At 44.0% G+C, this 12,616-nt stretch overlaps 1 protein-coding gene across 2 annotated transcripts in view; it reads left to right on the forward strand.

Moving 5' to 3' along the window:
- Positions 1-591: 591 nt before the first annotated feature.
- ADCY2 (adenylate cyclase 2) overlaps positions 592-12,616 on the forward strand; it is a 235,559-nt gene continuing 223,534 nt past the window's right edge. For both annotated transcript variants that reach the window (XR_012623430.1, XM_074825640.1), the window contains exon 1: positions 592-978. Coding sequence is in view for 1 of the 2 variants with exons in the window: in XM_074825640.1 (XP_074681741.1) it covers positions 748-978 (231 nt within the window). In the remaining variant the exon portion in view is untranslated. The remainder of the gene's footprint in view (positions 979-12,616) is intronic.

Raw genomic sequence — 12,616 nt, forward strand, 5'->3', positions numbered from 1 at the left:
AAGGAAAGCCGCGGATAATGTATGTTATGCTGCTTCCTAACTTGAATGTCTGTTTCTGACAAAAATTGAGGTATGACTTTTAAAAAGGAGATTCAGCCTCCGGGAAAGGTACCCAGAGAAACAGACCTGCCAAGCCCTCCGCCCGTGGGAGTAATTTCAAAGGGATTTTCAAAGGTATCTCCCTGCTGCGTGGGGAGGTGCTGCCACGCACCCGCGGGAAGGCGCGGCGCGCCCCGCAGCTGCCTGGCGGCGGCCCCCGGGGGAGCCGGGCGGGGCCGGGGCCGCGGCACACGCCGTCGGGAGAGGCACCTGCGGCAGCACCGCGGGGGGCGGCGAGGTCCCGCGGCCGCGGGCAGGCGGGTGGCGGCCGGGTGGCGCTGCCCCGCGGGCACCTCCCGGCGCCGGGGCAAGGGCCGCTCTCACGGCCCCCCTCTCCCGCCGGCCTCGGGCGCTCCCCTCCCCGGCGAGGAGGAGCGAGCCTCCCGCCCCCACCGACGGAGGAGCCGGGCAAGGCGTGTGCGTGCGGGGGGGCGCTTTCCGGAGGCGCACCGAGCCCCGGGCTGGCTACGCGGCGGCGGCGGCGGCGGCGGCCGCCCGGCGCACCATGCCCATGCCCCTGCCGCCGCCGCCGCCGCCGCGGCTCCTCCTCTCCGCCTCCCGCGCGGGAGCGCGCCCCGCTCCACTCCCCGGCTGCCTCCTGCAGCAGCGGCGGCGGCAGCGCTGAGGGAGTTGCGCGGGCTGTGCCCGATGTGGCAAGAAGCGATGATGATGAGGAGGAGACGCCGGTACCTGCTGGAGCGGGCAGAGCAGGCGGGCGGCGGCGGCTGCGGGGCGAGCGGCGAGCAGTCCCGCTCCCGGGACTGGCTCTACGAGTCCTACTACTGCATGAGCCAGCAGCACCCGCTCATCGTCTTCCTGCTCCTCATCGTGATGGGCGCCTGCCTGGCCTTGCTCGCCGTCTTCTTCGCCTCCGGGCTGGTAAGAGACGCCCTCCCGGGCTGGGACGCGCTCCCGCCGCCCGGCATCGCGGCTCCCGCCGACCGACCGGTATCCCCGCTCCCGCTGCCCACCCGGCATCTCCGCACCCGGCGCCCTCCGCCGGGTCGGGTCGGGTCGGGTCGGGACGGGACGGGGCGGGCGAGAGCTGGTGCTGCTGCTCCTGCGGAGGAAAGTTGGTGGCGGGAGGCGCCGGGGTGGCGGCGGGCAGCGGTTGCGGGGCCCGGGGACCCCCCCGCCCAAACTTTGCCGCCCGGTGTTTCGAGGCGCCGCTGGATCAGCGGCAGCGCGGCTGATGGGGCGAAAACTGAGTCAACAAGCGCATCGAGTTTAATTCACTTAATTCATTGGCTCTGCTCCCTTCCAACTGGCAGCCTGGCCGGATTGGCCTTTTCCGTGGCAGGGTTTAAATCGCCGCACAGAAATGCAGCCCGTACCGGTATCTGAAGTAACGTTTTTACGGCAAGTAAGCAGGGGCCGTTACCTCCTTGTTCCCCCCTGCCCCCCGTCGCTCCCCCCGGTCCCCCGTCCCCCTCATTAGACCGTTTTCTAGCGTTTGACCTATTTTCCCAAGAAAGCTTTTGGGGCAGCACAGCCTTCGTTTTTAAGGGAGGTGAAGTTTGGGCGGTCGGATACCTTCTCTGCATGTCCAGTGCGGCGCTTCCAGCCTTCGGGAGGAAAAATATGTCACAGAGGCAGATGACAGTCGGTCTCAGTTTATGTCACCCAGAAATCTGTGGCGTTTTGCCCTTGCGTTGAACGCAAAGGAAAAGCTGCAGAGGGCAGTAAAATTCTTGCTCCTTAAAGAGTTTTCCTGCTGTTAATGATTGGAGGCAGACTGTTTGCATTACTGTATACTTCAGAAGTAAAGAATGGGGATTTGAGGGGTCTCAGACTTTTTATCTTTTTTTTTTTTTTTTTTCCTAAAAAATCGTCTTCTGGAAAGCTAGAATAGAGCTAGTGGTCTCTAAGAGCGAGGATGAGTGGGTTAGTATAATCTAATGGATTCTCTTCTAGAGGCACTGCACATAAGTGTTTGCTTAAACAGAACAGAGAATCCTGCTTTCTTGCTTGTTATGACCAAACTTTTGTCTTAAAAACTGCAGGAACTGCTTGCAGGATTAGCTAAACTTAGAGTTAATTGGTGGTTTATTTTCTTTTGTGTATTTTTATTAATTGTTTTTTGAGCTTTTCATTGAAAGTGCCATTCCTACTAAATACAGAACAGTTCTAGAAGAGCTAAAGTGAGGCCAGTAATGGTGATACCTCACAACTCAGTTGTTTGATGCCTAAGCGTTCCAGTTTTGGAGCTCTGTGTACAAAATACGGGTTTGACACTTTATCTCATTCTGGTGTGTTAATTCCGGTGCTTGTCCATCAGGGCTGGAGGGACCAATGATGGAAATGGAAGTCCATCAGATACTAAGGCTGAGGCATAGTTAGGTGTGGAGACGTACACAATACTTGCCTGCAGTCAAGGCGTCAGAGCTTAGGCTTGACAGTGTTTAGCATGAAATTTCATACCTTTTGGTCACGGTGCAATCTATAGCTTGTTTACAAGTTGCACATGCTTATTTTCAAAATTCCATTTCTTGAGGTAAGTCATTCACAGTAACAATAGTGGCATAACACTGGGCCCAGATCAAAGGACTGCTGAAAGTTATGGAAACAAAACTGTGAGCTGGCCAAATCTTGCCAGGCGTTACTACTTCAGAAAGAGTGAATTTTATAGTTCAGTCTGCATTTGGAATTCCAGACATACAGGAAGGGGAAAAAAAATGCTTTTAAAACCTTTTTCCTGAGCCTTTATCTTCCTGTGGCTAACAACTGGACGGGTGAGTGGAGAGAGAGGTGGGGTTCATCCTTAAAGTTTCCAGTCGATGGATGAAAGTAACTTCAGGCGGAGAGAAAGCTTGCCTGTATGAACTTCCAGCCACAGGATGTTGGACAAAATCCTTTGGAGCCCTGCCCAGAGTTTCACCTAAAACCATTTTATTATAGTCTAGCTCTGGTTGCATTTGTGATGAAAATATTCCTGAAGGTTTAGATCGGTTTCTCCTGCATCTGAATAAAGAATACTCTTTTTATATAGCTATTACTAAATCTTAGTAAATTTTTTTGTGCCTGATGATACAAAACGAGCAGTTGGGAGTGTCTGAGCCACAAGAGCCAATATTAATATCCTTGTCTTTATTTTGCACATCTAGTATGTATGCAATTGTTTTGACAGAAGATTTAATTTTGTAGAGGAGGCTCAATGAAAGTGGAGTGAGATAGTTGTGTGTAAGTCTGTGCTCTGCATCTGAAGTTAAAGGAAATCTTTCTTAACAGTTGTTTCCTTTAGATTTCATACAAAGCAGTTAAGATTTTACTGACATTACTTAAGCCCGTTGTGGAAACAAGTCTCCAAAATGACTCACCATAACACTCGATTTGTATTTCTCTCTTGTACTTCGAAGAACAGCTTAGAACGCGGAATGTGGGATTGGACATTGTTAATCAAAGACGGATATTTGTAAGCCATGAACCATTTTTATGTTCTTTGCTTTCTTAAAAAAAACCCTGAAACTAGTGGAAGCGAGAGGCTTTCCTTCTATTTTAATTTTATTTGATTGTTAAAATATATCACTGTGATGTTTGAGTTGCCTCTTTTTTTTTCCCAACATATTCTTAAGTGTTCCCAAACACAGCCAACCACACAGGCATGTATTCCGCTTACTCAGCTGTTTCACCCTGTACAAGCTGTAGCCTTCCTGATTTCAGATGAAAAATTTATAAAAGCTGTTGCAAAATTACAGTAAAGAAGTTTACTTACAAAGTGTGCCTGGAAATCTGACTACTTTTCTTTCAGGCAATGTACTTCTATTGTTACTGAGAGAGGTTTCTTGGGAGATTTTGCTTTTGTTTTTTTCAGAAACTGTTGTAATTTTGACCTTTGGAATTAAGCACTCTGTCTCCTCAAACACTAGGTATAAGAATCGCAGAGTCTGCTTGAAAGATGACCATTCACAGCTTGGACTTTTAAATAATGTAGTGTTAGTATCAACCTTTGAATTTCCTGTGTCAAAGTATCCTCTGTATTTCTCTGTACCTGGCGTGAACTGAAAACTGGCAAAATGAGATCAGTCATCCATGTTTAGCTGCTGCTTTAATCGATAGAGTAGATTATTTTCTGAAACCTGTGAAAGCCTTCCAGTGCTTAGAAATGCCAGAGGTTAGCTTCATTTTCTTTCTGGTTATTGTCTTGTTCTTTCAATACAATATGTAGGACAAACTCATTATTTGCCCCCCTCTCCCATTTTAATACTAAAAACTTAGAACCATTTTTACTGGTATCTAGAACAGGTTTGTCTCTGGCCAGAGCATATCTGTTACAACTACAATTCATTGGAGGAAAAAAAAAAATATTTAAAATTCATAATGTAAAATGGGAGTGTATCTGAAATATCTGCAGTTATGATGTTTTGTTTCTTATGTGGTTAAAACAAAACTCTGACTGAAAACAGGGATGATGCCCAAATTGTACAATTTATTGGAAGGCCATAACTTTTCTTTATTCATGTTTTCTAGACATAAAGAGTGCCCAGTCCATAGATACAGGCTTCAATAAAAACCTACAGTTCAGGGATATGAGAATCTTCTGACATTTGTGGTGTAAGTGGGAGAAGACCTAACTCTGTAAAGATCTTTCTGTCCCTTTTCCCAAAACTCAGGGTCCCCCAATCTGCTGCCAGATATACATGTGTTTTCTTTTAGACTGGCCCATGCCCCTTGCTCGAAGCCTTCAAGCCTGCTATGCGGTGTTTACCTTTAATACTAGTCTGCAGTCCTTATCTGTCTCCCGAATCCTTGCTGCTACATGTGACCTTGTAAAGCTCTTAAGATGTGGTTGTCAGTGTGTTGAAGTTGATGTGGAGGAGCATGCTTCCTGAGGATATCATTGGCCAAGTGGAGCATGTGTTGAGTGAAAAGTGCTTGTACAACATGGCATTCTGATGCCTTCCCTCTTCTAAGGCACATGAAATTGCTTTGGGTTAGCTGCCCTATGATTGTCTGTGGAGCAGAGGTATTACTTATCCCCCTGAACAGCTTCTCTGAAGTTCCTGAAAAGTTCATGGTCATACTGGTAGGCTCAGTTATGATTCCTGAACCTTTTTTCCTGATTCATAAATCCATGAAACTAAAGGTTGGCTGCACACCTACATCACTGACATGGCCAAATATCTTTTGTATCAGAAGTGGGAGTAGGCAATCATTCTTAACGGGGGAGTACAATTAACTAGGGAGGCATACCTGCAACATGGCAGATGTACATTCCACAGGAACTGGCTTTCTGGTGTCAGACTGAATTAGCTGATCGCGCATGGAAGCAGAGGTAGCTGCTTTATTCTGAAGAAGCACATTAAAACTTTTTCGCTGCTAGCCTGGCTGGCAGCAAACTCTGTACAAAGAGAAGAGGATCAGAAGACTCCTGTAAGCCTCTTGGGGCTTGCTTTGGGGTATGCTATGTCTTTGGGCCCTTGGTCAGAATGACAGCAAATCCTCCCTTGCTTTGATTGGTTTTACTCTGTCTAAAAGTCCTTGCTGCTTCTGGTAAAAACTGGACATCATCCAAAACCTTCCAGATTTCCATGATCAGAATCTCATCCTGAAATGGAGGGGGGAAAGTCTTCAAGTCCGTATGGAAAAAGTAGCTTTAGAAGACATGTTCCATCATTCTCATCACAGTGTCAAGTGATTAGGTGTCTGCATAAGGGAGTCTGCTGCATGCCTCTGGTAATGTTCTCATCAGTACTCTGGATCTGAAAAATTCATCCATCCACACCAAAACTCATCACACTGACATTGTGGTGATGTTACATTCCTATTCATGAGATGCTCTGTTATAGCCTAATTGCATAGAATAATACAGCCATATTGTAAGTTCACAGCCGTATTGTAAGTTCACTTGTACTCTCAATTTTAGGAAATCTTTTGACATCAGCCTGTGTAATTTAAAGCTTTTTTGGTTCAAGAGTACCAACTGTCTTCCCGAAGACCAAGAATATCCAAAGTCTGGAAGCATTCCTTGGAATCCTTTCAGACTGACAGTAAGCCAAAGCATCTGCTATACTGTTTTCAAACTCTAGCATATCCGTTCCCCAAAAAGAAAGCTAAGTCACAGCAAAGGTAATGAAGTAAGAGAATCCTCACTAATTGAAGGACAAGCAGCGATGGTGTTGTTTGCGGGCTTGATGCAGTGGTTGTTGTGCCTAGGAGGTATCCTACCTCTTCTGCCAGATTATTGCTGCTACCAAGATGAGGAAGAATTCAAAACAAACATTAGTGTATTTATAATGCCTTTTCTTTCCATAATTCCAGCTATAAATGAGCATACAGTTCTGTTTTCAAGTCGCCTATTAAAATGTTCCATGAGGAAATCCTATGTTTCTAAATTTTTTTCTTGTCTCTAGGTGCCATATTACAATATATTCTTCCAGCTATAGTTACTATTCGGCAGCTATAGTTGCTGGCTGTTTGATACAGTATTAGGATATTGCCATCCCTGCCAAATGTTACTTCCAGTAGTATCTTTGGTTGTCTGAGCATGACTTTTGTAGCCAGTATTACCTCTTCAGTGAGGCCTATAAAGGTTGCTGCATCTTCCTGCCTGAAGCAGGAATTTCCTAGCTCTGTGTCTGGTTTCATTCCTTGGTACTGCATCAGTCTGGGCCTTTTCTTGTTTCATTTGTTAATAACACTTCCAGTACATCTGTGGTTACTTTTAATGCTGCTAAGAGCTTGTCTCATTTGCCAGTTTCTAACAAGCCTGGAAAGAGAGAGCCATCAAGGTAATGAGGTGCTGGTGGCAACCTCACTTTGCATGTGTTTCTCTGTTTCATCCTTCATATTGAATAACCTGAATGCTGAATAAGAACTGGATAAAACCATAGGTATAGCTGTGTTGGAAAAAATACTTAACCTTGAACTGTAATCTTAATAAATTAAAATTTTGTGGATACCCTGGTAATGGAAAGCTTATTTAATGTCACAAATTGTGACTCAAAATGGTGGATCCACAACACCTAATCATTACTGCAGCTGACAAAAATGACAAATAATGTACCAACTAGAGCTGTTGTTTACTGAGGTGCAATGGGAATAAGACAGGTGATGGATTGGGCTACAATTGTCTGCTGTCTTTATCAGCATCAAGCCAGGTATGTGGATTCAGAAACTGGAAACTTTATAGTCGATCTGCCATGGTGCTGTGAATACTGTCTGCTTATCTTGCTTAAAATTTTTTAAATCGGTTTCAAGTTCCTTATTGTGGACAAACATATCTGACCCATTTGTGGGAATCTTAAAACTCCTATAAAAATGGTGAATAGATTTCTTTGATTGAGCCTTCAAGAGGTCTCCTAGATTAAGGACATTAACCAGAGATCACAGTTCCTATGCTTACGCTGTGAATAAGAAAACTTCTTCTTGTTATAATGGTAGCAGTCACTGGAATTTTCCAGACTGCACCGTATATCAATCCAAGCTGATGGCAGTGTGGACATTTAACACAGATAGAAGTGATCTGCACATCTCTTGGGCGACTAGGTGTGCCAGCATCATGGGAACAAAGTGCAGCTGAACACATGTAGTGTTTCATCCTGTGCCTGCATCCCCAGCCATAGCCAAGCTGTGATCCCAGACAAGCTGAGTGCTGCCACAGTGGCTGTGTGTTTCAGAAAGAACTGAGACAGCTCAGGACTTATTTATATGTGAGGATGAAAAGATGTCAACAAGATTAAACTTCTGGTTTTGGGGATCTGGACCCCAAAATAAGTGAATTAGCACAGTTCTTCCCCTTTTCACTGCCTTTTTTTTTTTTTTCTTCTTTGAGTATCACTCCTGATCCTATTGAAAAAAAAAACCAGCTCCACACATTTTCTTCTCCAGATCTTTTATTTTTGTATCTTGAATAAGCAGCCTCTGGACACTGAGCCTTATTCAGATGATGCTGAAAATTCAAGGTACTATTGCACCATCTGTGCAAAGGAGTGTGAAGCTGTCTCTACACTTATCCTCCCAGTTGTCTGTTTCTCAAACCTGTATAAAAACATTTTCTTTCTCTCTTGTCTCTAAACAGAGCTCTTGTTCTTAGTGCTGCCTGTGTGATTTAAAAGTCCCTTGCTGTTCCCAGTGAGAACCTGTTCCAGGCTTGTGTCTGGGAGAAGAAGAGGAAGCAGCACCCATCACTACTGGCCTCAGCCTTGCCCTCAAGTCTGTTGTCTCAGCATCCACTTCTTCCACCACTCATGGTTCTAGTTTTGAAGTTTCTCTAACTGGAAGATGTGCTCCAGAGTGCAGGAGCAATGGCTTCTGGTTGCACTCTCAGAGTGTGCTCCAGAGGGCAGCTGGGGTAGGAAGTGCTCTGGCCCAGATGTGTTTCCCTTATAGTTTCAGGAGCAACCAGTCTGGTGTTTGATCATTGGACAGTCCCATGAGATCCCATGTGCACTGATGGCTCTTCAGAGCCATTCACTGGGATTTGCAAAAGTAGTTGCTTTTTCCACCTGCCTTCTCAGGTAGCTGAACTGTGTGCTGTGAGACCTCTTAAAGACCCTAAATACTATGGCATATACAGTGGACCTGCCCACTGACTGGATCAGTGGGATTGCTGTCCTTCCATTCCAGGTAAAATTTCCCCATCCATGTCTCCAGTTTGCTAGTACTTTGGTCAACTCTGCAGGAAAATCCTAGGAAGACTAGATTCTCCCAGCTTCTCTTCCAGCAAGACTGAATTCAGACTGAAAAGACTCGGACATCTTATTTCTCCTGTGAGGTGTGTTAGAAAAACAGATGTTCTCTGAACTTGGCTTAGCACCTGCTTTCTTGTGCTCTCACTCTTACAGAATCAGAGAATCATTTAGATTGGAAAAGACCCTTAAGATCATCGAGTCCAACTGTTAACCTAACACTGCCAAGTCCACCAATAAACCATGTCCCTAAGTGCCAAATCTACACATCTTTTAAATATCTCCAGGGATGGTGAATCAACCACTTCCCTGGGCAGCCTGTTCCAATGCTTGATAACAGTTTTGGTGAAGAAATTTTTCATAATATCCAATCTAAACCTCTCCTGGTGCAACTTGAGGCTGCTTCCTCTCGCCCTTTCACTTGTACATGGGAGAAGAGACCAACACCCACCTCGCTACAGCCTCCTGTCAGGTAGTTGTAGAGAATGATAAGGTCTCCCCTGAGCCGCCTTCTCTCCAGGCTAAACAAACCCAGTTCCCTCAGCCACTCCTCATAAATCAGTCCTCTTGCTTTGTATACCCTGGCAAGTGGATGGATTCCCTTTCTCTGATGCAGCCACTGTGGTGGTCCTTTCTGGTGGCACAGTGATCTGAGCACAGTCTACTCTGGTGAAGACCTAGGAGGTAGTAGGTTGTCCAGACCAGTAGCTGGTCCTGTAGTCCCCACTGGCACCCTGCTAGCTTGTACCAGAAAGTGGCCATCGTCTCTCACTTGGGCTTGTTTCGTGCCTCAGGGAGTCCAGGCAATTTCCAAACCTGACTGGTAGGGGGTGGGATCTTAGACACTTCTTCAAGTGACATGACATCTGTCTAACACTAAAATAATGTACCAGAGCATTTTTGTTTTCTTTGGTTTTCAGTGTTTTCTTAGCTGTGCCTTAATGAAATGGGGTAACAGTGCTGATTAAATAAACCCTCAGCTAACACTAAATAGAAATGCCTGAATCTGCAGAATCTCTTTTGCTTTATTTACTATGAATGTGTCTGAAGTTTTGCACCTTTATAGAGCTGTTATTTGGCACAGTTATATTTCAAATGTAAGTTAAAATGTTGGTTACCTTCATTGGAAATTTTATCATTATAGAAGTAATACCCATTGCAGAACACGGGTCTGATCCTGGAGTCAAAAATGAAGTAAGAAATCTCCTTGGTTTGAAGTCAGTTGAACTGAGAGACACATGAGAGTGTGGAAAGCGTCCTTAGGGGAGTAAACTTTAAGAACATTTTCTGCGATAATAATAACTGTGTTCAGTAAGTAATTGCAAAACCTTAGGAAAAACTTGAAAAGTAATTACACAATGACAGTAGTGACTTTTCAATATTAAAACTATTTTTCATGTTACCTTATTATGCTGCTAGGTTAATCTGTGGAATATTCTTGCAAAATGTATTTTTAAAAGATCCAGTAGAGAAAGAAGCCTAAGCTTACCTTTTTCTTCGTTAAGCAGACCTTTAAAATGAGCACAGTTTCCTCATGTGCTGAAACTCATGTGCTCCCTGGTTCAAATTTTGTGATCCTTAATTTTAAGCAAGTTCCATCTTGACATTTTTTATTGATTACAGCCAGATTCTCAAGTTATGATGTTGGGAGTAAAGTGGTGAGGGAAAGCCACCTTTTAGCTTCGATTTAAAAGTGACAGCTAAAATACGTAACTGTCAGTATTAAATAGCTCAAAGAATCAAATGAGTACTTCAGTATTTCTGATTTCCGTGGGTCTATATGGGTACAAGGAAGGCCATAATTTCACTTTTACAATGTGTAACAGTGCAGTGAATATGAAAAACATGTCTTTGAGTCCTGTGAAGTAATGTATTACCCATAATGTTTAACTGATGGAGCTCTTTCAACAATGACAGATTTTGAATATATTTAACTGCAAAGCATACATTTTTCATAAGTGTTTTACTCAATTTATTTTCACGTATCCACATTTTGAGATGTTGCATAAATAGTAGTTGTATTGATTGGAGAGTTTCTTTAAGATTATGTTGATAATAAGAGGAAGAAGGATTTTGAGAACATTTGAAAAACAAACTAAAGTTATTAAGCCACAGTTTTGGAGGGGAATTCAATACATGTAGAATAAAGCATGCAAGGATATGTTAATCACTACATTTCCATTAAAAAATAATATAAATTATATGAGTAAATGCTAATTAGCTCTGGAGCCTGAAGTAATTAGTTTCATAAAAGTACAAACTTTTGCTCACTTACTGCATATTGTCTAAGCCCTCTTCTGAAGGGGACACTTCAGGGATCAGAATGTAATTAACTCTTGTTGCTCTCTGGGACATGGTTTATCTTTTGTGGCTGCCAGCTAGTCTCCATTTTATAAGTGCACCAGCTGAGTGTTGTAGCCACTAGTAACTGGGTTGGACCACCTTGTTTTTCATAGGCTGTTAAACGTCTTAAAGTAGAGTTACTTTTGTTGATTGCCAGCCTGAGAGAAGATTGAGATGGTGCTGGATGACCGAAAGGCATGACAGTCCTGTTCATGTTCCCTGACGCCCTGTGGGCCCTCTGAACTCCAGATTATTAAATAAATGGTTGTATGCACTCACAGATATTATATAATGTGGTTAACAAGATGAGAGGATACAAATCGATCGAAAATAAATCAGGAGAGAGAAAACTGCTGATATGGCAAATGAGGATGTATAAAGAAATAGGAAAAGCTGCTCGCCGTTCAGGTTGGGTGCATGGGGTTTGCACAGGGCATATTTATGTATATAAAATATACAAGCACGCACGTCCTGATTCTGCTAATTATGTTTTTGGCAGGGATAGGTGTCTCTCCTCTGTCCCATGGCATGTGAGAATGGTCACAGGCTCATGGGGTTCCCTGGCTACACATTTGCATGCAGGCAGCTCAAGTGGTGGTTGTTCCCTCTTGGTCTGAGATGGATGCTACCTTTAAAAATCAAAAGAGCTGTATCAAAAGACAGTTCTGCCACTATGTTGCAACTTTGACCATTCTTGGAAACCTATCTTTTCTAGTTCCTTTTATATTCATTTGGAAGTGGTGGTGGTGGTGGTAGGACCAGAATTGTTTACGATGTTCATCATGCATTGACGTGGCATCAGGGTGTTCTCTCTTGTTTATTCTTTTCCTATGATCTGCATTTTGGGTTGTTTTTTGACTGCTAGTGAGCACCAAAGTGACATTTTCATGGGTCTACCTATGATAAACACCAAATATCTCAATTTTAAGTGTTAGTAGTCAACCAAGAGCCTGTTGTCATATGTACAGAATTCAGGTTGTTTTGTCTGAGCTTCATCACTTCACATCTCCACTGAAATTCATCTGCCATTTTCTTGCTCAGTAGTGACTGTTATAAGATCCTTTTGTAGTTCTTCATAGTTGGCCCTCATCTTTGTCAGATTGCTGTTCATCCCTTTTCCCAAATTGTTTGTGGTTATACTGAATGTCATACACCCTAGGATTCCTGAGGATTTTTGTGGGCACTTTGGGACCTTTGTTTTTAAAAAATATTTCCAGGATAGGTACCAGACCTACTGAGACTGGTATCACATCACATTCCTGTTTTTAGATACTGGGGTGCTTTTGGGTGGAAGTTACGTGTTAAGCATTTCCTCCTTTTGAGTCCCATTGGCCTATCTGGTGAACCCTATTTGCTTGTGGGGAGTCTTTTTACATTTCATGTTCTTGCTTTTGTCTGTAATGCCTTATACTGATACTTCAATTTGAGACAGAACTTCTGATGTGTTCACCCTGTATAGATATTCTGTAATGAGAATTACCCCATGCTGAACACAGATACAAAAAAACCCCAAACCCTTTCTGCTACAGTCTGTTCTTTTCTAACTG

Source organism: Strix aluco, chromosome 1 (genome assembly GCF_031877795.1).
Source record: "Strix aluco isolate bStrAlu1 chromosome 1, bStrAlu1.hap1, whole genome shotgun sequence".
In the NCBI taxonomy this organism is placed as follows: domain Eukaryota; kingdom Metazoa; phylum Chordata; class Aves; order Strigiformes; family Strigidae; genus Strix; species Strix aluco.